This window comes from Salmo trutta, chromosome 7 (assembly GCF_901001165.1).
Source record: "Salmo trutta chromosome 7, fSalTru1.1, whole genome shotgun sequence".
Lineage (NCBI taxonomy): Eukaryota > Metazoa > Chordata > Actinopteri > Salmoniformes > Salmonidae > Salmo > Salmo trutta.
Genome location: NC_042963.1, coordinates 56,048,656 through 56,075,420, shown reverse-complemented (window position 1 = coordinate 56,075,420; position 26,765 = coordinate 56,048,656). Strand labels below are relative to the sequence as shown.

At 46.4% G+C, this 26,765-nt stretch overlaps 1 protein-coding gene across 2 annotated transcripts in view; it reads left to right on the top strand.

Moving 5' to 3' along the window:
- The window catches only part of LOC115196560 (unconventional myosin-Vc), a 59,652-nt gene that overhangs the window by 31,865 nt on the left and 1,022 nt on the right, over positions 1-26,765 (top strand). The window contains exons 15-39 of one of the 2 annotated variants that reach the window (XM_029757392.1): positions 4,930-5,061; positions 5,268-5,365; positions 6,055-6,141; positions 6,372-6,483; positions 7,056-7,267; positions 9,572-9,737; positions 9,889-10,035; positions 11,603-11,861; positions 13,308-13,371; positions 15,235-15,415; positions 15,616-15,709; positions 16,557-16,620; positions 16,719-16,799; positions 17,587-17,861; positions 17,983-18,046; positions 18,283-18,439; positions 19,593-19,677; positions 19,779-19,877; positions 21,140-21,294; positions 21,504-21,593; positions 21,756-21,906; positions 22,997-23,184; positions 23,863-23,960; positions 25,617-25,794; positions 26,585-26,665. In XM_029757392.1, coding sequence (XP_029613252.1) covers positions 4,930-5,061; positions 5,268-5,365; positions 6,055-6,141; positions 6,372-6,483; positions 7,056-7,267; positions 9,572-9,737; positions 9,889-10,035; positions 11,603-11,861; positions 13,308-13,371; positions 15,235-15,415; positions 15,616-15,709; positions 16,557-16,620; positions 16,719-16,799; positions 17,587-17,861; positions 17,983-18,046; positions 18,283-18,439; positions 19,593-19,677; positions 19,779-19,877; positions 21,140-21,294; positions 21,504-21,593; positions 21,756-21,906; positions 22,997-23,184; positions 23,863-23,960; positions 25,617-25,794; positions 26,585-26,665 — 3,318 coding nt within the window. Of the gene's footprint in view, positions 1-4,929; positions 5,062-5,267; positions 5,366-6,054; positions 6,142-6,371; positions 6,484-7,055; positions 7,268-9,571; positions 9,738-9,888; positions 10,036-11,602; positions 11,862-13,307; positions 13,372-15,234; positions 15,416-15,615; positions 15,710-16,556; positions 16,621-16,718; positions 16,800-17,586; positions 17,862-17,982; positions 18,047-18,282; positions 18,440-19,592; positions 19,678-19,778; positions 19,878-21,024; positions 21,117-21,139; positions 21,295-21,503; positions 21,594-21,755; positions 21,907-22,996; positions 23,185-23,862; positions 23,961-25,616; positions 25,795-26,584; positions 26,666-26,765 lie in introns of those variants that run through there. The other variant, XM_029757391.1, reaches the window with a different exon arrangement.

Here is a 26,765-nt window from a genome sequence, read left to right as displayed (position 1 = left end):
GTGAGCTGTTACCCCACTCTTCCACCAAGGCACCTGCAAGTTCCCGGACATTTCTGGGGGGAATGGCCCTTGCTCTCACCCTCCAATCCAACAGGTCCCAGACATGATCAATGGAATTGAGATCCGGGCTCTTTGCTGGCCATGGCAGAACACTGACATTCCTGTCTTGCAGGAAATCACGTACAGAACGAGCAGTATGGCTGGTGGCATTGTCATGTTGGAGGGTCATGTTAGGATTAGCCTGCAGGAAGGGTACCACATGAGGGAGGAGGATGTCTTCCCTGTAACGCACAGCTTTGAGATTACCTGCAATGACAACAAGCTCAGTCCGATGATGCTGTGACACACCGCCCCAGACCATGACGGACCCTCCACCTCCAAATCGATCCCGCTCCAGAGTACAGGCCTCGGTGTAACGCTCATTCCTTCGACGATAAACACAAATCCGACCATCTGCCCTGGTGAGACAAAACCACGACTCGTCAGTGAAGAGCACTTTTTGCCAGTCCTGTCTGGTCCAGTGACGGTGGATTTGTGCCCATAGGCTACGTTGTTGCCGGTGATGTCTGGTGAGGACCTGCCTTACAACAGGCCTACAAGCCCTCAGTCCAGCCTCTCTCAGCCTATTGTGGACAGTCTGAGCACTGTTGGAGGGATTGTGCATTCCTGGTGTAACTCGGGCAGTTGTTGTTGCCATCCTGTACCTGTCCCGCAGGTGTGACGTTCGAATGTACCAATCCTGTGCAGGTGTTGTTACACGTGGCCTGCCACTGCGAGGATGATCAGCTGTCCGTCCTGTCTCCCTGTAGCGCTGTCTTAGACATCTCACAGTACGGACATTGCAATTTATTGCCCTGGCCACATCTGCAGTCCTCATGCCTCCTTGCAGCATGCCTAAGGCACGTTCACGCAGATGAGCAGGGACCCTGGACATCTTTCTTTTGGTGTTTTTCAGAGTCAATAGAAAGGCCTCTTTAATGTCCTAAGTTTTCATAACTGTGACCTTAATTGCCTACCATCTGTAAAGCTGTTAGTGTCTTAATGACCGTTCCACAGGTGCATGTTCATTAATTGTTTATGGTTCAATGAACAGTGTTCAACCCCTTTACAATGAAGATCTGTGAAGTTCTTTGGATTTTTATGAATTATCTTTGAAAGACTGGGTCCTGAAAAGGGGATGTTTCTTTTTTTGCTGAGTGTATACACTTGAAGTCAGAAGTTTACATACACCTTAGCCAAATACATTTAAACAGTTTTTCACAATTCGTGATATTTAATCCTAGTAAAAATTCCCTGTCTTAGGTCAGTTAGGATCACCACTTTATTTTAAGAATGTGAAATGTCAGAATAATAGTAGAGAGAATGATTTATTTCAGCTTTTATTTCTTTCATCACATTCCCAGTGGGTCAGAAGTTTACATACTCAATTAGTATTTGGTAGCATTGCCTTTAAATTGTTTAACTTGGATCAAACGTTTCAGCTTCCACAAGCTTCCCACAATAAGTTAGGTGGATGTTGGCCCATTCCTCCTGACAGAGCTGGTGTAACTGACTCAGGTTTGTTTGTAGGTCTCCTTGCTCGCACAGGCTTTTTCAGTTCTGAAAAACAAAGTTTCTATAGGATTGAGGTCAGAGCTTTGTGATGGCCACTCCAATATCTTGACTTTGTTGCCCTTAAGCCATTTTGCCACAACTTTGGAAGTGTGCTTGGGGTCATTGTCCATTTGGAAGACTCATTTGCGACCAAGCTTTAACTTCCTGACTGATGTTGCTTCAATATATCTACATAATTACCCTTCCTCATGATGCCATCTATTTTGTGAAGTGCACCAGTCCCTCAAGCAGCGAAGCACCCCCACAACATGATGCTGCCACCCCCGTGCTTCACGGTTGGGATGGTGTTCTTCGGCTTGCAAGCCTCCCCCTTTTTCCTCCAAACATAACAGTGGTCATTATGGCCAAACAGTTCTATTATTGTTTCATCAGACGAGAGGACATTTCTCCAAAAAGTACGATCTTTGTCCCCATTTGCAGTTGCAAACCGTAGTCTGGCTTTTTATGGCGGTTTTGGAGCAGTGGCTTCTTCCTTGTTGAGCGGCCTTTCAGGTTATGTCGATACAGGACTCGTTTTACTGTGGATATAGATACTTTTGTACCTGTTTCCTCCAGCATCTTCACAAGGTCCTTTGCTGTTGTTCTGGGATTGATTTGCAGTTTTCGCACCAAAGTACGTTCATCTCTAGGAGACAGAACGCGTCTCCTTCCTGAGCGGTATGACGGCTGTGTGGTCTCATGGTGTTTATACTAGCGTACTATTGTTTGTACAGATGAACGTGGTACGTTCAGGCATTTGGAAATTGCTCCCAAGGATGAACCAGACTCGTGGAGGTCTACAATTTTTTTTCTGAGGTCTTGGCTGATTTCTTTTGATTTTCCCATGAAGTCAAGCAAAGAGGCACTGAAGGTTTGAAGGTAGGCCTTGAAATACATCCACAGGTACACCTCCAATTGACTCAAATGATGCCAATTAGCCTATCAGAAGCTTCTAAAGCCGTGACATCATTTTCTGGACTTTTCCAAGGGGTTTAAAGGCACAGTCAACTTAGTGTATGTAAACTTCTGACCCACTTTAATTGTGATACCATGAATTATAAGTGAAATAATCTGTCTGTAAACAATTGTTGGAAAAATTACTTGTGTCATGCACAAAGTAGATGTCCTAACCGACTTGCCAAAACTTTAGGTTGTTAACAAGAAATTTGTGCATGGTTGAAAAATGAGTTTTCATGACTCCAACCCAATTTGTAAGTCGCTCTGGATAAGAGCGTCTGCTAAATGACTTAAATGTAAATGTAAGTGTATGTAAACCTTCAACTGTGTGTGTGTGTGTGTGTGTGTGTGTGTGTGTATATATATATACACACACACACACACACACACACACACACACACACACACACACACACACACACAGTTGAAGGTTTACATACACTTAGGTTGGAGTCATAACTCATTTTTCAACCATATATATATGGGTGGCTACTTTGAAGAATTTCGAATATATTTTAATATAACACTTTTTTTGGTTACTACATGATTCCATATGTGTTATTTCATAGTTTTGATGTCTTCTATTATTCTACAATGTAGAAAATAGTAAAAATAAAGAAAAACCCTTGATTGTGTAGGTCAAATCAAAATTACTTTTATAGCCCTTCTTACATCAGCTGATATCTCAAAGTGCTGTACAGAAACCCAGCCTAAAACCCCAAACAGCAAGTAATGCAGATGTAGAAGCACGGTGGCTAGAAAGGCCAGAACCTAGGAAGAAACCTAGAGAGCAACCAGGCTATGAGGGGTGGCCAGTCCTCTTCTCGCTGTGCCGGGTGGAGATTATAACAACATGGCCAAGATGTTGGAATGTTCATAAATGACCAGCAGGGTCAAATAATAGTAATCACAGTGAACGGGTCAGGGTTCCATAGCCGCAGGCAGAACAGTTGAAACTGGAGCAGCAGCACGGCCAGGTGGACTGGGGACAACAAGGAGTCATCATGCCAAGTAGTCCTCTGAGAGAGAAAGAGAATTAGAGAGAGCATACTTAAATTCACACAGGACACCGGATAAGACAGGAGAAATACTCCAGATATAACAGACTGACCCTAGCCCCCCCGACACATAAACTACTGCAGCATAAATACTGGAGGCTGAGACAGGAGGGTCAGGAGACACTGTGGCCCCATCCAATGATACCCCCGGACAGGGCCAAACAGGCACGATATAACCCCACCCACTTTGCCAAAGCACAGCCCCCACACCACTAGAGGGATATCTTCAACCACCAACTTACCATCCTGAGACAAGGCCGAGTATAGCCCACAAAGATCTCCGCCACGGCACAACCCAAGGGGGGGGCGCCAATCCAGACAGGAAGACCACGTCAGTGACTCAACCCACTCAAGTGACGCACCCCTCCTAGGGACGTGTGTGTCCAAACTTTTGACTGGTACTCTTCTCTTTTAACCCTACATTATTTAGAAGGGCGCATAATTATCTACAGTATTATTGAAGAGATCTGTAAAGAAGCTGAAAGATAAACCAGGTTCAGGGATAGCTGAAATACAATCAAGATCACTAAACTAAAGATCATGTAAAAAAAAAAAAACTGTTTTTTTTTTCAGTTTTACACATTTTTTTAGATTGGTTGCTTCATACAATCATAATTTAGGTCACCCAGGTAACTTCTGATTTGGTAAAAGAAGACAAACTGGTTAACTCCTCGAGTGCACAAAGGTTAGCCGAGGGAGGACAGTAGACCCCTATAACAGTTATGGATAAAAAAATAAAAAATTCCCCAGACAAAAAGCTTAAAGATAGTAGCTCAAATTTTTTGGCAAAGGAAATGGATTTCAGTGACGAGACAGAAATCATTTTTATAATAGGAATGGCCACTCCACCACCGCTGCTCTGTCAGCTCTGAACACATGATAACCCTCAATATCAGAGTCCAGAATATCCCCAGAGATTTAAGTTTCAGTCAATACAGGAATGTCTGGATTCGTTTGCAATGCCCAGATCTTGATATAATCCACTTTTTGGAATTGAGCTCCTAATTTTCAGATGGATCATCCCAATACTTTTTAAAATAAAGTCACATGGAAACTCCAACTCGAACAAGCTACATTTAATAGGCGGTTGCAGGCCCTGTCTGATGGTTGATATCTATATAGTTGGTATGTCTATCAGATTTCATAGAACTTCACCATTTGGTCTATCCCCATTTAGTAATAGAGGAAGGAGAAGAAATGTGAATGACTTTTCCGAGGTTGGCACCATGGGCGCCCCCCCCCATTTCATGTTTTAAACATACCTTGTTTGACCCATACTGGACTGTTGTGTGTTACTCATTCTATTTCCTGACACTACCAGTTTCCTCTCCTGGCCAACTTCTTCCTGGAGGAGGAGCCAGGCGGAGTGGGCAGTAAAGGCATTAAAGTGAGGCCTGCCCGGCCTGGGGTGAAACCAGCCAATAAGAATCTCAGGACCACCGTGGGTGAGAAAGTAGGTGACCAATCATGTTTACATCGCTTAGAAAATAAAATGATAAACACTAATTGAATTACTATACTTATCATTGAAACAACATTTTATATGTACAGACTATATTGAAATTGTCAAATGGAAGTCATTCAGCCAAAAGCACCTTTTTGCGATGGTATGTGTTATAGAGCTTGGACCCCCGTGTGTGACACTGTCTTAACCTGCAGTTCCGCAGTTCTCTGTACCTTCTGATGGAGACCCTGAACGCCACCACCCCTCACTACGTACGCTGCATCAAGCCCAACGAGGAAAAGATGCCGTTCGAGTAAGTAGACCCACGCACAGTACCTACTTAATACTCCACATCTAACGGGATGAGGTCATAAAGGACGCCAACAATCTTCTGCTACTGTAGTCTGTGTTGTCACTTCCTTTCTGTCCCATGAGAGAGAGACCAGTCTCTTCCAGCTCTGGGCTGTATTTCCAGATTTATATTGTATTATGTGTAAAATGGGGCTTAAAAAAAATCTGTGGCAAGACTCCAGTACTCCTGTGTCTTCAAAGGGTTCATTCTGAAGTCTTTGTGTGTTGGGGGTGTTTCTCAATACATCATATTGATACTCCCCCAAGACACACTCTGGGGTGTTTCTCAATACGTCATCTTGATACTCCCCCAAGACACACTCCGGGGTGTTTCTCAATACGTCATCTTGATACTCCGGGGTGTTTCTCAATACGCCATCTTGATACTCCCCCAAGACACACTCCGGGGTGTTTCTCAATACGCCATCTTGATAACCCGGAGTGTGCCTTGGGGGTGTTTCTCAATACGTCATCTTGATACTCCCCCAAGACACACTCCGAGGTGTTTCTCAATACGCCATCTTGATACTCCCCCAAGACACACTCCGGGGTGTTTCTCAATACGCCATCTTGATAACCCGGAGTGTGCCTTGGGGGTGTTTCTCAATACGTCATATTGATAACCCGGAGTGTGTCATTATGTCCTGTCAGGTATGACTCTAAGCGGGTGGTCCAGCAGCTGAGGGCGTGTGGAGTCCTGGAGACCATTCACATCAGCGCTCAGAGCTACCCTTCCAGGTGATCTTAACCCAGCATCCTCTCCATACGTCCTTCAGTAACAACACAGCAGTGAACTCTACGGGCCAGTTTCCCGGGTACAGATGAATCAGTCCTGAACTAAAAAACTAAGCTCTTTCAGAGAATCTTTGTTGATAGTGCTTTTTAGTCCAGGACTTGTATCTGTGTCCCGGGAAACCATCCTTACAAGCTTAACCTTGTATTAAGTCAACTGTTGTTCTGATTGTCAGGTGGACGTACATAGAGTTCTACAGCCGGTACAGTATACTGATGAGCCAACAGGAGCTGCTTCTCACCGACAAGAAGCAGACTTGTAGGACGGTGCTGCAGAGGCTGATTCAGGTGAAGGCTGAACGTATGCAGGAGATATCAAATCAAATGTATTTCTCACATACACATGGTTAGCAGGTGTTAATGCAAGTGTAGCGAAATGCTTGCGCTTCTAGTTCCGACCATGCAGTAATAAACAAAATACTGCATAGTTTCCTAGGAACGCGATGCGAGGCGGCCATCTTTGTCGGCGCCGGAAGAGATATGAGTCAACCTTGTCCCCCGTCCCCTTGCTTACTTTTATAGCAAGCACTCTTCTGATCTCCTTCCCTGTCTGATCTCCTTCCCTGTCTGATCTCCTTCCCTGTCTGATCTCCTTCCCTGTCTGATCTCCTTCCCTGTCCCCTTGCTTGCTTTTATAGCACTCTTCTGATCTGTGCTCTTAACTTTAGAATATTCGTTGAAAGTCTCCCGTTTGACATCGATTTAATGATTTTTAGGTTAAAAGTCATTGAGTTGCGCTAAACACACAACGCTGAACCGTCTCCTCGGTGAATCTGTTGAAGTGTGTATCCAGGTAGATCTGTTCTTAATATTAGGTCCTTTTACCAACGTGTCTGATGTCACCCACTTCCCCCTCCCAGGACTCCAACCAGTACAAGTTTGGCCGGACCAAGATCTTCTTCCGAGCGGGTCAGGTGGCGTACTTGGAGAAGCTGCGATTGGATCGTCTCCGAGGGGCGTGTGTGACCATCCAGAAGCATGTGAGGGGGTGGAGCCACAGGAGGACGTTCCTCCGTATGAGGGAGGCGGCCGTCGTCCTGCAACAGTACGTCCGCGGACAGAGACGGATACGGTGAGTGTCTTCACAACCACTACAACAGGCAGTAGAGGGGGAGAGAGGGGGCAGTAGAGGGGGAGAGAGGGGGCAGTAGAGGGGGAGAGGGGGCAGTAGAGAGGGAGAGGGAGGGGGCAGTAGAGGGGGAGAGAGGGGGGGCAGGAGAGAGGGAGAGAGGGGGGGCAGGAGAGAGGGAGAGAGGGGGGGCAGGAGAGAGGGAGAGAGAGGCAGTAGAGGGGGTGAGAGCGAGGGGCAGTAAAGAGAGGGGGGGCAGTAGAGCGAGAGAGGGGTATGTATCAAATGTACAGTGCATTCGGGAAGTATTCAAACCCCTTGACTTTTTAAACATTTTGTTACGTTACAGCCCTATTATAAAATGGGTGAAATAGTTTTTTCCCCCTCATCAATCTACACACGATACCCCATAATTACAAAGCAAAAACACATTTTTATACTTTTGCTAATTTATTGAAAATAAAAAACTGAAATATCACATTTACATAAGTATTCTGACCTTTTACTCAGTACTTTGTTGAAGCATCTTTGGCAGCGATTACAGCCTCTAGTCTTCTTGGGTATGACGCTACAAGCTTGGCACACCTGTATTTGGGGAATTTCTCCCATTCTTCTCTGCAGATCCTCTCAAGCTCTGTCAGGTTGGATGGGGAGCGTTGCTGCACAGCTATTTTCAGGTCTTTCCAGAGATGTTCGATCTGGTTGAAGTCTGGACTCTGGCTGGCCACTCAAGGACATTCCGAGACTGAAGCCCTGAAGCCACTCCTGCGTTGTCTTGGCTGTGTGCTTAGGGTCGTTGTCCTGTTGGAAGATGAACCTTCGCCCCAGTCTGAGATCCTGAGCGCTCTGGAGCAGGTTTTCATCAAGGATCTCTCTGTACTTTGCTCCGTTCATCTTTCCCTCAATCCTGACTAGTCTCCCAGTCCCTGCCACTGAAAAACATCCCCACAGCATGATGATGCTGCCACCACCATGCTACACCGTAGGGATGGTGCCAGGTTTCCTCCAGACGTGCCGCTTGGCATTCAGGCCAAAGAGTTCAATCTTGGTTTCATCAGACCAGAGAATCTTGTTTCTCATTGTCTGAGAGTCTTTAGGTGCTTGTTGGCAAACTCCAGGCGGGCTGTCTTGAGCCTTTTACTGAGGAGTGGCTTCCGTCTGGCCACTCTACCATAAAGGCCTGATTGGTGGAGTGCTGCAGCGATGGTTGTCCTTCTGGAAGGTTCTCCCATCTCCAAAGAGGATCTCTGGAGCTCTGTCAGAGTGACCGTCGGGCTTTTTGGTCACCTCCCTGACCAAGACCCTTCGCCCCCGATTGCTCAGTTTGGCCAGGTGGCCAGCTCTAGGAAGAGTCTTGGTGGTTCCAAACTTCTTCCATTAAAAAATGATGGCGGCCCCTGTGTTCTTGGGGACCTTCAATGCTGCAGGAGTTTTTTGGTATCCTTCCCCAGATCTGTGCCTCAACACAATCGTGTCTCGGAGCTCTACGGACAATTCCTTCGACCTCATGGCTTAATTTTTGCTCTGACATGCACTGTCAACTGTGGGACCTTTTTATATAGACAAATCGTGTCCAATCAATTGAATTTACCCCAGGTGGACTCCAAGTTGTAGAAACATCTCAAGGATGATCAATGGAAACCAGATGCACTTGAGCTCAATTTTGAGTCTCATAGCAAGGGGTCTGAATACTAAATAAGGTTTTTCTGTTTTATTTTTAGTAAATGTGCAAAAATGTATAACCTGTTTTCACTTTGTCATTATGGGGTATTTGGTGTAGATTGATGAAGGAAAAATGTTAATCCACTTTAGAATAATGCTGTAACAAATTTTAGAAAAAGGGAAGGGGGCTGAATACTTTCCGAATACAATGTATGTATCAGATGCTCAACATGCTCTGCTCACACCTACTGTAATGGTCCTAAACCACACAAAAAAAACACAAGAGACTATAGAACATAAAGCTTTTTACTATCTTATCCTGGAATATATAAGGTCTGAGGTCATCTGGCTTTGGCCTAAAGAGAAGGAACCCAGACTTAATCAAAGAAATTGGATATACAGACAGTCATCCTACAAGAAACATGGTATAGAGGAGATGGACCCACTGGCTGGCCTCTAGATTACAGCGAGCTGGTAGTCCCATCCACCACACTACCAGGTGGGTGGTATAGATGAGATGGACCCACTAGTTGGCCTCTAGGTTACAGCGAGCTGGTAGTCCCATCCACCACACTACCAGGTGTGAGAAACAGGGAAGGGACTCGGGGGGTACGCTCGTGATCGTCTCTTCCCGTTTCTCTGTAGTAAATCGGTGACGGCTGCAGCGTTGAAGCAGGGCTGGGCTGCTGTGGTCATTCAGAGGTACTGGAGAGGTTATCTAACCAGACAGATCTATAGAACGGTCCGGTCCTCCTCTATCATCATACAAGCCTTCACTAGAGGCTGGATAGCCAGGAAACGCTACAAAAAGGTATTGTGCTGTGTCCTATCTGAACAGATTTGATTTAGCTTTAGCTATCAACACATTATCTACCAACTGAGACCGCATGGGAATTTGACTAGATGTCAGTAGTCTGTGTGCATGTCTGTTTTTATGAATGCATCTCTGTGTGTAAACTCAGATGGTGGAGGTGCAGAAAGCACTAATCTTACAGAAGTATGCCCGGGCGTGGCTGGCCAGGAGACGCTTCCAGACCCTGCGTCGCCTGGTACATAACGTACAGCTCTCCTACAGGTGCCAGCAGCTCAGGAAGAAACTGGAGGATCAGGTTAGAACCCCCCCAATAAAAAAACAACAGTACAACACTGACCTGGAAGAGGTGGGGTTATTGGGGTGGAGTCTTGTTGGAAGAGGTGGGGTTGTTGGGGTGGAGTCTTGTTGGAAGAGGTGGGGTTATTAGGGTGGAGTCTTGTTGGAAGAGGTGGGGTTGTTGGGGTGGAGTCTTGTTGGAGGAGGTGGAGTTAGTGGGGTGGAGTCTTGTTGGAAGGGGTGGAGTCTTGTTGGAAGAGGTGGGGTTATTGGGGTGGAGTCTTGTTGGAAGAGGTGGGGTTGTTGGGGTGGAGTCTTGTTGGAGGAGGTGGAGTTAGTGGGGTGGAGTCTTGTTGGAAGGGGTGGAGTCTTGTTGGAGGAGGTGGGGTTATTAGGGTGGAGTCTTGGTGGAGTTAGTGGGGTGGAGTCTTGTTGGAAGGGGTGGAGTCTTGTTGGAAGAGGTGGGGTTATTGGGGTGGAGTCTTGTTGGAAGAGGTGGGGTTGTTGGGGTGGAGTCTTGTTGGAGGAGGTGGAGTTAGTGGGGTGGAGTCTTGTTGGAAGGGGTGGAGTCTTGTTGGAGGAGGTGGGGTTATTAGGGTGGAGTCTTGTTGGAAGGGGTGGAGTCTTGTTGGAGGAGGTGGGGTTATTAGGGTGGAGTCTTGTTGGAAGAGGTGGGGTTGTTGGGGTGGAGTCTTGGTGGAGTTAGTGGGGTGGAGTCTTGTTGGAAGGGGTGGAGTCTTGTTGGAAGAGGTGGGGTTATTGGGGTGGAGTCTTGTTGGAAGAGGTGGGGTTGTTGGGGTGGAGTCTTGTTGGAGGAGGTGGAGTTAGTGGGGTGGAGTCTTGTTGGAAGGGGTGGAGTCTTGTTGGAGGAGGTGGGGTTATTAGGGTGGAGTCTTGTTGGAAGGGGTGGAGTCTTGTTGGAGGAGGTGGGGTTATTAGGGTGGAGTCTTGTTGGAAGAGGTGGGGTTGTTGGGGTGGAGTCTTGGTGGAGTTAGTGGGGTGGAGTCTTGTTGGAAGGGGTGGAGTCTTGTTGGAAGAGGTGGGGTTATTGGGGTGGAGTCTTGTTGGAAGAGGTGGGGTTGTTGGGGTGGAGTCTTGTTGGAAGGGGTGGGGTTATTAGGGTGGAGTCTTGTTGGAAGGGGTGGGGTTATTAGGGTGGAGTCTTGTTGGAAGAGGTGGGGTTAGTGAGGTAAAGTCTTTATCTTGTGTTGGTGTAACAGAGAACGTACTGTAAACTCACTCCACAGCTAAACTTGAAATGTCGCAGATGAAGCCATCCAACTGGTACTTTTGGTATACCTCAGTCGGTTCGCACGTTGTCACGCGAGCGGGCACGTGTGTTGGAGAAGTAGAGGACCCTGGTTCAAGCCCGGTCAGAGGCACGCTCGGGGAGGCAGTGCTATATGCTAAGCTAACACACTGATGCCGGTTGAAACCAAGATCTTGTTCTGTTCTCGGTAAACGGACCTGGGATGAATTTCCTGGTCTGGGTCTTAGTCTCAGCTCATGACCATAGTGTTTGTAGTCACTTATCTCATGTGGTCAAGAAACACCACTGTAGCATGTATTTTGTTGTGTCCTTCCAGGGCAAAGAGAACCGTGGGTTGCTTGAGAGGCTGACAGGTCTGGCCGGTGCTCACGCCCAAGGTCTCGACAAGCTGCACAGTCTGGAGGCCCAGCTGGGGAAATCAGCCACTGAGAAGACTTCGCTAGAGGAGCGAGAGAAGAAGAACAAGGAGGACGCCAACAAGACGATCGCCCAGCTTCAACAGGAAAAAGACAGGTTCATTGTGGAAAAGCAGGACTTGGAGAAGAAGCTTGCGGATACAGCAACAGAGATGAAAGGTAAGAGGAAGGAAATGATTGTTCTCTTTTTAAACCTCATTAAAAAAAAGGTGGTTCAGGTTTGAACTGGCATATATGATCCTGGTCCACCGAGCTGGATAAAACCGTTGCTATGGATTAGGATTGGGCGATATTTCGATAGTGTCGGATATCGAAGATAATTAACAGCCCTCGTCGATGGTGACGACATCGTGGTGTGACAGACGATGTATAGCCTATTTCAACTTGACTGGCACCACGCAGTAAAAAGAGCTTCAATAAATATGTTATAAACAATTTACAGAATGCAAGAGTAGCGCAAAATGTCCAGTCAGAATTGTTTTTTCTTCTCAATGTCGGATGATCTTGGTCATGTAACGTACACTCTATTTTAAAAGCCTCATTTTGTATTTTTTCCCCCCCTCTCCATTTGATATGAATGTGACTTTATGATCAAACAACACATTTATCAGACAGTTTGAAATTGTTTTGAATAAGCTAGGACAAAAAGAGGCTGATGGTAATAATGACAGGTAGAACAACCAACAACAAGAGAGAACAATTGAACAAGCAGTTTTTTTTAACAAAGCTTACAGTTGAGCAAAGCTTAGTCAATTATAGATGCAGGTATCCCTCTTCCTTGCCGTTGTGAACCAAAAGGCCTCAAAAAAAAAACGAATCCTACTAATTAAAATAGCCTGAAAACAAGCTAAAGTTACCAAGAGTTTTTTTTCCCCCCAAGTAGGCTCTTCTAATAAAGTGGGTAATGTCCTAAAGTTGCAGTTTTCAAATGGGAACAAATGGGAACAATTTTCTATCACAGCTTTATTTTTGAAGGGACAAATATTACAGGTAACAAGAAGTGAAATTGAGCAAACAATATGAAGATTGGGGGGGGAGTCGACTGAGAAGTCAAAAGACTTCTAAAATAAACAATGCGTAGAATAGGCCTATTTCCATAGCCTACTATTAAACAAGGTAGGCTACAACCTACCTACAAATATAGAAGCCTAGACCTACAAATTTGAATCAATAAATAATCAGACAGTTGTGGGGACAGCAGAGTTATGTGCTCTGCAGCCGAGCCCTTGATGATTTTACAACCCGTCACAAGACACACAGCCACGGAAGCTTCTTGACTGTCACTTGGGCGTCGGGACACACCTCTTTCGTGCCACAGCTCCAACAAAGGCGACAAAAAAAAAAAAAAAAAATTGTTAGCTCCAAAATATATTTAGCCATGAATCCTCTCGTCCCTCCCGGAGCATGTGAGCTTGTGCTAGCTGTCTTTTTTTTTTTGTAAATTTCTTGCCAATAAGGGGCGATACCATCTTATATCGCAATGTTTTATGGGTACTTAATCACGATTGGACAGAGGTAGGTTTGGGTGATGTCAACAAGTATGGGTCCAGAAGACCATCCAGTTATTGTCATTTATACTGTGTTTCACTTCTTTTAATTTTCTAGACAGCTTCGATCAAATCAAGACGACTCTGAGAGAAGATCTGGAACGAGAAGAAAGATTGAGGAAGTAAGAGTTACTTTGGATTGAGGATGTTAAGAGTTACTTCGTGGATTGAGGAATGGATTGAGGATGTTAAGAGTTACTTCGTGGATTGAGGATGTTAAGAGTTACTTCGTGGATTGAGGATGTTAAGAGTTACTTCGTGGATTGAGGATGTTAAGAGTTACTTCGTGGATTGAGGATGTTAAGAGTTACTTCGTGGATTGAGGATGTTAAGAGTTACTTTGTGGTTTGAGGATGTTAAGAGTTACTTTGAGGATGTTAAGAGTTACTTTGTGGATTGAGGAATGGATTGAGGATGTTAAGAGTTACTTCGTGGATTGAGGAATGGATTGAGGAATGGATTGAGGAATGGATTGAGGAATGGATTGAGGAATGGATTGAGGAATGGATTGAGGAATGGATTGAGGAATGGATTGAGGAATGGATTGAGGAATGGATTGAGGAATGGATTGAGGAAGTAAGAGTTACCTCGTGTACCTATACTTTTTTTTAAACTTCCGAGCCGAGCTAAACCAAGCTAAGCTGTACTGCGCTGGACTGGTTACTCATCCACCATAGTAGCAGGAACAGTTCTGGACAGAACAGTGTGAAGGGGGAATATCTGAGCCAGTCCAGTAAGGTTCAGGGCCAGTCTAGTAATGGTCAGGTCCAGTATGGTTCATGGTCCAGTATGGTCTAGTACAGTAATAGTCAGGTCCAGTACAGTAATGGTCAGGTCCAATATGGGTCAGGTCATGGTCCAGTACAGTATGGGTCAGGTCCAGTATGGGTCAGGTCCAGTATGGGTCAGGTCATGGTCCAGTATGGGTCATGGTCCAGTACAGTAATGGTCAGGTCCAGTATGGTCCAGTACAGTAATGGTCAGGTCCAATATGGGTCAGGTCATGGTCCAGTACAGTATGGGTCAGGTCCAGTACAGTATGAGTCATGGTCCAGTATTGTACAGTATGGGTCATGGTCCATTATGGTACAGTATGGGTCATGGTCCATTATGGTCCAGTATGGGTCAGGTCCAGTAATGGTCCAGTACAGTATGGGTCATAGTACAGTAATGGTCAGGTCCAGTAATGGTCAGGTCCAGTAATGGTCAGGTACAGTATGGGTCATGGTCCAGTACAGTAATGGTCAGGTCCAATATGGGTCAGGTGATGGTTCAGGTCCAGTATGGGTCGGGTCCAGTATGGGTCAGTACAGTATGGGTCAGGTCATGGTCCAGTATGGGTCAGGTCATGGTCCAGTACAGTATGGGTCAGGTCCAGTATGGTTCAGGTCCAGTATGGTTCAGGTCATAGTCCAGTACAGTATGGTTCAGGGCCAGTGTTGTTCTGGTCCAGTGTTGTTCAGGGCCAGTGTTGTTCTGGTCCAGTATGGTTCAGGTCCAGTATGGTTCAGGTCCAGTATGGTTCAGGTCATAGTCCAGTACAGTATGGTTCTGGTCCAGTGTTGTTCTGGTCCAGTATGGTTCAGGTCCAGTATGGTTCAGGTCCAGTATGGTTCAGGTCCAGTATGGGTCAGGTCATGGTCCAGTACAGTAATGGTCAGGTCCAGTATGGTTCAGTACAGTATAGGTCAGGTCCAGTATGGTTCAGTACAGTATGGTTCAGGTCATGGTCCAGTATGGTTCAGGTCATGGTCCAGTATGGTTCAGGTCATGGTCCAGTACAGTATGGGTCAGGTCCAGTATGGTTCAGTACAGTATGGTTCAGGTCATGGTCCAGTATGGTTCAGGTCATGGTCCAGTACAGTATGGGTCATGGTCCTGTATGGGTCAGGTCCAGTGTTGTTCAGGTCCAGTATGGTTCAGGGCCAGTGTTCAGGTCCAGTATTGTGAAAAGGACACGAGATTGATCTAGTTTAGTTTCTCAGGATCGCAGAGAACAACCTTGACCTGCAGAAGGAGGACCATGAGAAGGAGGTGGAGGTTCTGAGGGAGGAGAACAGGAGATTGAAGGAGGAGAGAGTCCGCTTGCAGAGACAGACGGAGGAGGGAGCGCAGGTCAACACTGATCTACAGGACCAGGTCATACAGCTCACCAAGCACGTCAAGGTGAGGGTTCATAGGTCATTGGTCATACAGCTCACCAAGCACGTCAAGTTGAGGTTCAAAGGTCATTGGTTATACAGCTCACCAAGCACGTCAAGGTGAGGTTCAAATGGTGAAGGATTACTTGACTGATGTATTGATTGATGGATGGATGAATGTATTGATTGGTTGGTTAGTTCATTGATTGATTTTCCTCTTCCAAGGTCATACCTGAGTTACGGAAGGATCTTCATAACCTCCAAACCCAGAGAGATGATCTGGACCGGAGAATGAAGGGACAGTCAGAAGAAGCGATAGGTACAGTAGATCTACTCTGCGGGTTAATTCACACTACTGTGCCCTGTACTGGCCTAGCTACCCATCCACCATAGTTGCTGATGCAATGGAAAGGACAATGTGAAAAGAAAATATCCGAGCCAGTACAGGGTGGTTCAGGTCCGGTCCGGTCCAGTACAGGGTGGTTCAGGTCCGGTCCAGTACAGGGTGGTTCAGGTCCGGTCCAGTACAGGGTGGTTCAGGTCCGGTCCAGTACAGGGTGGTTCAGGTGCGGTCCAGTACAGGGTGGTTCAGGTCCGGTCCAGTACAGGGTGGTTCAGGTCCGGTCCAGTACAGGGTGGTTCAGGTCCAGGTCAGGTACAGGGTGGTTCAGGTCCAGGTCAGGTACAGGGTGGTTCAGGTCCAGGTCAGGTACAGGGTGGTTCAGGTCCAGGTCAGGTACAGGGTGGTTCAGGTGCGGTCCAGTACAGGGTGGTTCAGGTCCGGTCCAGTACAGGGTGGTTCAGGTCCGGTCCAGTACAGGGTGGTTCAGGTCCGGTCCAGTACAGGGTGGTTCAGGTACAGGGTGGTTCAGGTCCAGGTCAGGTACAGGGTGGTTCAGGTCCAGGTCAGGTACAGGGTGGTTCAGGTCCAGTGCAGTACAGGGTGGTTCAGGTCCAGTACAGTTCAGGGTGGTTCAGGTCCAGTCCAGTGTGGTTCAGGTCCAGTACAGGGTGGTTCAGGTCCAGGGTGGTTCAGGTCCGGTCCAGGGTGGTTCAGGTCCGGTCCAGGGTGGTTCAGGTCCGGTCCAGGGTGGTGTGAAAAGGATGAAGTGCTTCCAAAGGATTTTGTTGTCAGGCCGTGATGGTTTGTGACTCTTTTCCTATAGCTAAGATGAGTGTGATTACAAGACAGCTTCTTGGTGGCGTGATGGAAGAGGAGGTCCTTTCCAGGTAGTGTAAATTCTATACATATGTAGCTGTATTATTCTATACGTATTTGGGACATGATAGGTTCAATCTAGTTTACACATGTTTTTTTTTGTTAAAAGGTTGACCTCCGATGGGTCAGACCAGATATATGAAGCTGGGGATCTGTTGACGGCTTTTGATGGGCTGCAGAAAGCTACCAGGTATGACACGTTTGGTTTTTCCCCATCCACTCTGGATCTCCACATTAACCCAGGTCCCAGATCTGTTTGTGCTGTCTCCACAACCCCCCCCCCTACAGGTCCCAGATCTGTTTGTGCTGTCTCCACAAACCCCCCCTACAGGTCCCAGATCTGTTTGTGCTGTCTCCACAAACCCCCCCCCTACAGGTCCCCGATCTGTTTGTGCTGTCTCCACAAACCCCCCCTACAGGTCCCAGATCTGTTTGTGCTGTCTCCACAAACCCCCCCTACAGGTCCCAGATCTGTTTGTGCTGTCTCCACAAACCCCCCCCCCCTACAGGTCCCCGATCTGTTTGTGCTGTCTCCACAAACCCCCCCTACAGGTCCCAGATCTGTTTGTGCTGTCTCCACAAACCCCCCCCTACAGGTCCCAGATCTGTTTGTGCTGTCTCCACAAACCCCCCCCTACAGATCCCAGATCTGTTTGTGCTGTCTCCACAAACCCCCTACTGTATGGTCACTGTCATGATGCAAGCTATCCCAAGGTTGTGGGTTCAATTCCCACAGAGATCACATGTCCTAAAAACGTATGCATTCACTGTGCTGGAGGTGTCTGTGGATAAAAGCAGCTGCTACGTGACATAATGTTAGTACTCCTACTGTAAGGATTCACATGGCCGTTCTGCCCCAATGTGAGGAATAAACCTTATTGAGTGTTTACAAAATAGAAATCTCTATTTCACACTGTGATCATTTGACATCCAAGGCTAGTGAATGAAGGTGTTGTTGTTGGTCTGTCTGCCTGCAGAGTGCTGGAGAGAAAGCAGAAGGAACAGAAAGACGTCTCCGACGGCCAGATAGAGGGGCTGACGTTCAAGGTGGAACACCTGCAGAACGAAAACAATCAGCTGCAAAAACTGTTCCAAGAAAAAATGTCCGTCAACGACAGCATCGGCCAGGAGGTGACCAGGCTGAACCAGGAAAACATGGTCATACCTGAGCTGAAGCAGACGGTGTCAGAGCTACAACGACATAAACAGGAACTGGAAGACCAACTGGAGGAGCAGGCCAGAGGGATGACAGGTAGACACAGTACAATACACCATCACTTAGGTCTATAGGTTCGGGGTCAATGTTATCGTTATCCAGTCAACTCAGGAAGTCATTTATCTCTTTTTTTTTTCTCTCTCTTTTTGTTTTTTAGAGAAAATTGAGGAGATGTCAAAAAAGCTTCAGATGAATGTTGAAGAGGAAGCCTCCCAACGCAGGTACAGTAGTATTTCCTCAAGCCCTGAAATCATATCACAATATTCCATTGTCTGCAGATGCTTTTATCCAAAGTGACTTGTATTGGAATGGGAATTGATTCCAATGGGAATTGAACCCACAACCACTATCTCGACATGCTAGCACCACACTCTCTCACCAACTGAACCACACAAGACCACAACCAAGCCGTCATTACTATTCTGATTACAACTGACCCCCAAACCTCTGTGTTCAGGCTGTTGGAGCAGCATGAGCAGGTGGAGAAGGAGAAGGAGGAGGTGGAGAGGAGGGTGGAGGAGCTGGAGGAGGTGCTCAGGAGACAGAAGAACGCCGAGACCGAGGCCAAGGCCAGATTCAGTCAGGAGGCGTCACGACTCACTGCAGAGAACATGGTGTGTTGGGGTGGGGGGGACTGTGACTGACTGACTGACTGACTGACTGTTTGTGACTGTGTTTGTGACTGACTGACTGACTGTTTGTGACTGTGTTTGTGACTGACTGTCTGACTGTTTGTGACTGTGTTTGTGACTGACTTTGTTTGTCACTGTTTGTTTGTGACTGACTGTTTGTTTGTGTGTGACTGTTTGTTTGTGTGTGACTGACTGTTTGTTTGTGACTGACTGTGACTGACTGTTTGTCACTGACTGTTTGTTTGCGAATGACTATTTGGGACTGTTTGTGTGTGTTTGACTGGCTGTTTGTGACTGGCTGTTTGACTGTGTGACTGGCTGTTTGACTGTGTGACTGGCTGTTTGACTGTGTGACTGGCTGTTTGACTGTGTGACTGGCTGTTTGACTGTGTGACTGGCTGTTTGTGTTTGTGTGACTGACTGACTGGCTGTGTGTGACTGGCTGTGTGTGACTGGCAGTGTGACTGACTGGCTGTGTGTGTGTGTGACTGGCTGTGTGTGTGTGTGACTGGCTGTGTGTGTGTGTGACTGGCTGTGTGTGTGTGTGACTGGCTGTGTGTGTGTGACTGACTGGCTGTGTGTGTGTGACTGACTGGCTGTGTGTGTGTGACTGACTGGCTGTGTGTGTGTGACTGACTGGCTGTGTGTGTGTGACTGACTGGCTGTGTGACTGACTGGCTGTGTGACTGACTGGCTGTGTGACTGACTGGCTGTGTGACTGACTGGCTGTGTGTGACTGACTGACTGTGTGTGACTGACTGGCTGTGTGTGACTGACTGGCTGTGTGACTGACTGACTGGCTGTGTGACTGACTGGCTGGCTGTGTGACTGACTGGCTGGCTGTGTGACTGACTGGCTGGCTGTGTGACTGACTGGCTGGCTGTGTGTGACTGGCTGGCTGTGTGACTGGCTGGCTGTGTGTGACTGGCTGGCTGTGTGTGACTGGCTGGCTGTGTGTGACTGGCTGTGTGTGACTGACTGGCTGTGTGACTGACTGGCTGTGTGACTGGCTGGCTGTGTGTGACTGGCTGGCTGTGTGTGACTGGCTGGCTGTGTGTGACTGGCTGTGTGACTGGCTGTGTGTGACTGACTGTGTGTGTAATTCACTCCTTATGATACTCACATTTTATTCCAGGACTTTGAAGAACAGCTCGACATGAAGGAACGGTTGATAAGGAAGCTACAAAATAAAATCAAGAGTCTTCAAACATCCGAGAAAGGTAACGTGATTATAAACTGACAAAGTAAACTTCTGGTACGTTCTATCACATTTGATATTCAGCTCATTTCCTGTTTTTTTGGGGGGGGGTTTCTTCCTCAGCCAATCAAACGCCAGCGCCCACTATTCCCAAAGAATACCTCGGAATGTTGGAGTACAAGAGGGAGGATGAACCCAAGCTCATTCAATACATCATTCTGGGTAATGAACACATCATTATTCTGGGTGCTGAACACATCATTCTGGGTAATGTTCTGGGTGCTGAACACATCATTCTGGGTAATGTTCTGGGTGCTGAACACATTATTCTGGGTGCTGAACACATCACCATTCTGGGTGCTGAACACATCATTCTGGGTAATGTTCTGGGTGCTGAACACATCATCATTCTGGGTGCTGAACACATCATTATTCTGGGTGCTGAACACATCACCATTCTGGGTACTGAACACGTCACCATTCTTGGTAATGTTCTGGGTACTGAACACGTCACCATTCTGGGTAATGTTCTGGGTACTGAACACGTCACCATTCTGGGTAATGTTCTGGGTGCTGAACACATCATTCTGGGTACTGAACACATCATTGTTCTGGGTACTGAACACGTCACCATTCTGGGTAATGTTCTGGGTACTGAACACGTCATTGTTCTGGGTACTGAACACGTCATTGTTCTGGGTACTGAACACATCATTGTTCTGGGTACTGAACACATCATTCTGGGTGCTGAACACATCATTATTCTGGGTGCTGAACACATCACCATTCTGGGTACTGAACACGTCACCATTCTGGGTAATGTTCAGGGTACTGAACACGTCACCATTCTGGGTAATGTTCTGGGTGCTGAACACATCATTCTGGGTACTGAACACGTCATTGTTCTGGGTACTGAACACATCATTGTTCTGGGTACTGAACACATCATTGTTCTGGGTGCTGAACACGTCACCATTCTGGGTACTGAACACGAACACGTCACCATTCTGGGTAATGTTCTGGGTACTGAACACGTCGCCATTCTTGTTGGAGTTGACAGTCTTTTTTTTTTATAGTATCACATGACCACACAGGTCTACATGGCCTAAGAAAATAGATCACATGAACCTGGGAGGATGAACTAACAACCAGTTCTCACTATGAAAGTGTGACATGTCAAACAGCAGCAGCAGCAGCATACAGAGTTTGGCTCATGTCTGTAGCTGGGTTGTGTTCATTACGCACCAAATGGAAGAAAAGACTGAAACGGGGAGGGACTACCTGCTCCAATAACGAATGACCTTAATTTTATTGTATTTTTTTGCAAAAAGCTTTCCGTTGTGTGTCCTACCACTCGGTTCTTTGTCAGACCTGAAGCCCAGGGGGGTGGTGGTGAACATGATCCCCAACATGGCCGCCCAGCTTCTCTTCATGTGTATCCGTTAATCTGGCCCATGTTTGTAACTGTCCTCCTATGTTTGCAGACCTGAAGCCCAGGGGGGTGGTGGTGAACATGATCCCCAACATGGCCGCCCAGCTTCTCTTCATGTGTGTCCGCCACGCTGACTACCTGAACGACGGAGCAAAGCTCAAGTCTCTCATGAACGCCATAATCAGCGGGGTTAAGAAGGTCATCACGGTAAGATGAGTCAGTGCTCTATTCTGTTCCTGTTCTGCATTTCGTAGGTCTTCATACGACTCTGAAAACTCATAACAGGCCACTCACTGTAAGCTCTTCTTCTTTTATCCCTGGGGAGGGAAATGAATGACCTTGTTTACATTCAAATGCGGATGTTCTCAGGATTTATTTTTTTTTTTTATGTTGTTGTCATTGTTTACCTGTCTCAGGATCACCAAGCAGATTTTGAATTGCTGTCATTCTGGCTCTCGAACATGTACCACATGCTCAACTGTCTGAAGCAGTACAGTGGAGAGGAGGTAGGATTGTCCCTCTACCATATTTATACTGCACACCTTCAGGGGTTCTATCCACAGATAATGTACCAGTCCATATTTTGTTTCATATTGCGTAGTAATACTCTGACCTAAAATCTGTTATTATTATTCTAAAATGTTTATTTTATCTCACATTTTCCACAGGAGTTTATGAAACAGAACTCTCCGCGTCAGAATAAGAACTGCTTGCAGAACTTTGACTTGTCTGAACACAGGCAGATCTTCAGTGATCTGGCCATCCGTATCTACCACCAGTTTATATCTGTTATGGAGAAGGCTCTTGTGCCTATGATCGGTAGGTTACTCTCATAAGATAACAACATGATGTGCAGTACCAGTCAAAAAAAGTTGGGACACACCTACTCATTTTCAGGGTTGTTTTTTATTTTTTTAACTATTTTCTACGTTGTAGAATAATAGTGAAGACATCAAAACTATGAAATAACACATATGGAATCATGTAGTAACCCAAAAAGTGTTAAACAAATCAAAATATATTTTAGATTCTTCAAAGTAGCCACCCTTTGCCTTGATGACAGCTTTGCACACTCTTGGGATTCCTACAGGTAGTAGGGGGGGGTTTGTCCCACTAAGCGCAAACCAGATGGGATGGCGTATCACTGCAGAATGCTGTGGTAGCCATGCTGGTTAAGTTTATCTTGAATTCTAAATAAATCACTGACCGTGTCGCCAGCAAAGCACCATCACATCAACACACCTCCTCCATGCTTCACGGTGGGAACCACATATGCGGAGATCATCCGTTAACCTACTCTGCATCTCACAAAGACACGGCGGTTGGAACCAAAAATCTCTCATTTGGACTCATCAGACCAAAGGACAGATTTCCACCGGTCTAATGTCCATTGCTTGTGTTTCTTGGCCCAAGCAAGTCTCTTCTTCTTATTGGTGTCCTTTAGTAGTGATTTCTTTGCAGCAATTCGACCATGAAGGCCTGATTGACACAGAACAGTTGAAAGAAATTCCACAAATTAACTAACAAGGCACACTTGTTCATTTAAATGTATTCCAGGTGACTACCTCATGAAGCTGGTTGAGAGAATGCCAAGAGTGTGCAACGCTGTCAAGGCAAAGGGTGCTTACTTTGAAGAATCTAAAATCTAAAATATATTTTGATTCATTTAACACTTTTTTTGGTTACTACATGATTCCATATATTTTATTTTAGCATTTTGATGTCTTCACTATTATTCTACAATGCTATTGTAAGTTGATATGATACATACATTGATAGTCACTTTCCATTAAATATTTGTAGAAATCCAAGAAAGTATTGCCCTTTTTATAAAGCAATAAAGGTTTTCATTCATTCACACATGTGTACAGTACCTGTTCTACATAAGGAGTGTGTGTGTTTCCTCCAGTTCCTGGTATGCTGGAGCATGAGAGTCTCCAGGGAATCTCTAGTATGAAGCCTACAGGTTTCCGTAAGCGTTCCAACAGTATCTATGAGGACCAGGAGGTCTACACCATCTCTTCTCTCCTCCAGCAGCTCAATCTGTACCACATCACTATGAGTCAGCACGGCATGGAGGAGGGGCTGGTCAGACAGGTAGGAGGGGGGAGGGGGGGGAATCAGACAGGTAGTAGATGGGGGGGCAGACAGGTAGGAGGATGGGGGGGGGGAATCAGACAGGTAGGAGGTGGGGGGGAGGGGCAGACAGGTAGGAGGAGGGGGGGTCACTCAGGCTGGTCAGACAGGTAGGAGATGGGGGGGGGTCAGACAGGTAGGAGATGGGGGGGGCAGACAGGTAGGAGGATGGGGGGGGGAATCAGACAGGTAGGAGGAGGGGGGGGAGGGGCAGACAGGTAGGAGGAGGGGGGGGTCACTCAGGGGCTGGTCAGACAGGTGGGGGGGGGCTGTAGGGGAAAGGATTAAACTCCCTCTTGGGATCAATTGTGGGGTTGCACAGGTATCGATTCTTGGACCTCTATGATTTTCAGGTTATATTAATCGCATCTACCTGTGTTTGTGTCTGACCCTGTGTTGTCCAACATCTACCTGTGTTTGTGTCTGACCCTGTGTTGTCCCAACATCTACCTGTGTTTGTGTCTGACCCTGTGTTGTCCCAACATCTACCTGTGTTTGTGTCTGACCCTGTGTTGTCCCAACATCTACCTGAGTTTGTGTCTGACCCTGTGTTGTCCAACATCTACCTGTGTTTGTGTCTGACCCTGTGTTGTCCAACATCTACCTGTGTTTGTGTCTGACCCTGTGTTGTCCCAACAGGCTGTGAAACAGACATTCTTCCTGGTGGGTGCGGCCACACTCAACAACATCCTGCTACGCAAAGACATGTGCTCCTGTAGGAAGGGCATGCAGATCAGGTAGGGGACCGTGTGTGTGTGTGTGTGTGTGTGTGTGTGTGTGTGGGATGAACAAGAAGAAACAGAGGAAGAGATGGAAAGTTAAATCCTCCCCAGCAAACAGTGGAAGTTCCTACAACGTATGTTAAACGTAACAGCATGTTTCAGGTACCTGTCTGTATCCTAGGTAACATAGCAACATGTTTCAGGTACCTGTCTGTATCCTAGGTAACGTAACAGCATGTTTGTTACCTGTCTGTATCCTAGGTAACATAGCAACATGTTTCAGGTACCTGTCTGTATGTTAAACATAGCAACATGTTTCCAGGTACCTGTCTGTGTGTTGCTGTAGGTAACGTAGCAACATGTTTTCAGGTACCTGTCTGTGTGTTACTGTAGGTAACATAGCAACATGTTTCAGGCACCTGTCTGTATCCTAGGTAACGTAGCAACATGTTTCAGGTACCTGTCTGTATCCTTGGTAACGTAGCAACATGTTTCAGGTACCTGTCTGTATCCTAGGTAACGTAGCAACATGTTTCCAGGTACCTGTCTGTATCCTAGGTAACGTAGCAACATGTTTCAGGTACCTGTCTGTATCCTAGGTAACGTAGCAACATGTTTCAGGTACCTGTCTGTATCCTAGGTAACGTAGCAACATGTTTCAGGTACCTGTCTGTATCCTAGGTAACGTAGCAACATGTTTCAGGTACCTGTCTGTATCCTAGGTAACGTAGCAACATGTTTCAGGTACCTGTCTGTATCCTAGGTAACGTAGCAACATGTTTCAGGTACCTGTCTGTGTGTTAGGTAACGTAGCAACATGTTTCAGGTACCTGTCTGTGTGTTACTGTAGGTAACGTAGCAACATGTTTCAGGTACCTGTCTGTGTGTTACTGTAGGTAACGTAGCAACATGTTTCAGGTACCTGTCTGTATCCTAGGTAACGTAGCAACATGTTTCAGGTACCTGTCTGTGTGTTAGGTAACGTAGCAACATGTTTCAGGTACCTGTTTGTGTTACTGTAGGTAACGTAGCAACATGTTTCAGGTACCTGTCTGTGTGTTACTGTAGGTAACGTAGCAACATGTTTCAGTTACCTGTCTGTATGTTAAACATAGCAACATGTTTCCAGGTACCTGTCTGTATCCTAGGTAACGTAGCAACATGTTTCAGGTACCTGTCTGTGTGTTAGGTAACGTAGCAACATGTTTCAGGTACCTGTCTGTGTGTTACTGTAGGTAACGTAGCAACATGTTACAGGTACCTGTCTGTGTGTTACTGTAGGTAACGTAGCAACATGTTTCAGGTACCTGTCTGTGTGTTACTGTAGATAACATAGCAACATGTTTCAGGTACCTGTCTGTGTGTTAGGTAACGTAGCAACATGTTTCAGGTACCTGTCTGTGTGTTACTGTAGGTAACATAGCAACATGTTTCAGGTACCTGTCTGTGTGTTAGGTAACGTAGCAACATGTTTCAGGTACCTGTCTGTGTGTTACTGTAGGTAACGTAGCAACATGTTTTCAGGTACCTGTCTGTGTGTTACTGTAGGTAACGTAGCAACATGTGTCCAGATGTAACATCAGTTACATGTATGTTTTCCAGGTGATTCAATCCAGCGACCTTTCGTTTACTGGCCGAACACTCTAAACCGCTAGGCTACCTGTTTTGCAGGTGTAACATCAGTTACCTGGAGGAGTGGCTGAAGGAGAAGGACCTGGTGCAGGGTACCAGTGCCATGGAAACTCTGAAACCTCTGTGTCAAGCTGCCTGGCTGCTGCAGGTCAACAAGACCACTGATGACGACGCTAAGGAAATCGTAGAACAATGCTCTGAACTCAACACTGTACAGGTACTGAAGGATGATGTACTAGAGGGTTCCCCAACTGGTGGCCTGGAGTTTTATTTATAAACACTGTAAAAGCACCAGGAAATCAGCTTCAAGTGATTTTAATTTGGGAAATCTGTTCCCAAGTATTCCCACGCATAATGTGTGTGTGTGTGTGTGTGTGTGTGTGTGTGTGTGTGTGTGTGTGTGTGTGTGTGTGTGTGTGTGTGTGTGTGTGTACAAATGTAAGTGTAACCGATGTGAAATGGCTAGTTAGTTAGCGGTGGTGCGCGCTAATAGCGTTTCAATCGGGTGACGTCATTCGCTCTGAGACTTGAAGTAGGGTTTCCCCTTGCTCTGCAAGGGCCGCAGCTTTTGTGGCGCGATGGGTAACGATGCTTCGTGGGGGTGTCAGTTGTTGATGTTTGCAGAGGGTCCCTGGTTCGAGCCCAGGTTGGGGCGAGGAGAGAGACGGAAGCTATACTGTTACATAAGCAAGGTTTTGAAATTATGTTTTAGTCAAATATTATATATGTTTGGGATTCTTGCGGTCAGTTTACAGTCTGTAAATTATTAGTAATTATGTTCCAGTCCCCCGACGATCCACTCAAAGGATCAGCCCGCGGCTGAATCTCGTGGATGACTCTTGCTGTGCTACATTACCCATAATGCTTTGACAAGAAGCTAACAAAATGTTGTACCGTATCCTTACAGATACTAAACACAGCTAAACACGAGCAGTATTTTAGATTGACTGTTTTTGTGAATATTACTCAGTGTCACTGACAGAACCTTGTTTATTGTCCTGCTCTAGATTGTCAAGATTCTGAATTCTTACACGCCCATTGATGATTTCGAGAAAAGGGTGGCACCGTCGTTTGTCCGCAAAGTTCAGGTAAGGTGTAAATGTGCATCCCGATCTCGATCATGTGACAAGGATCATGTGCACCTGGATTATTATGAAATTATTTTAAACACAGCAGTTCCAGTATATG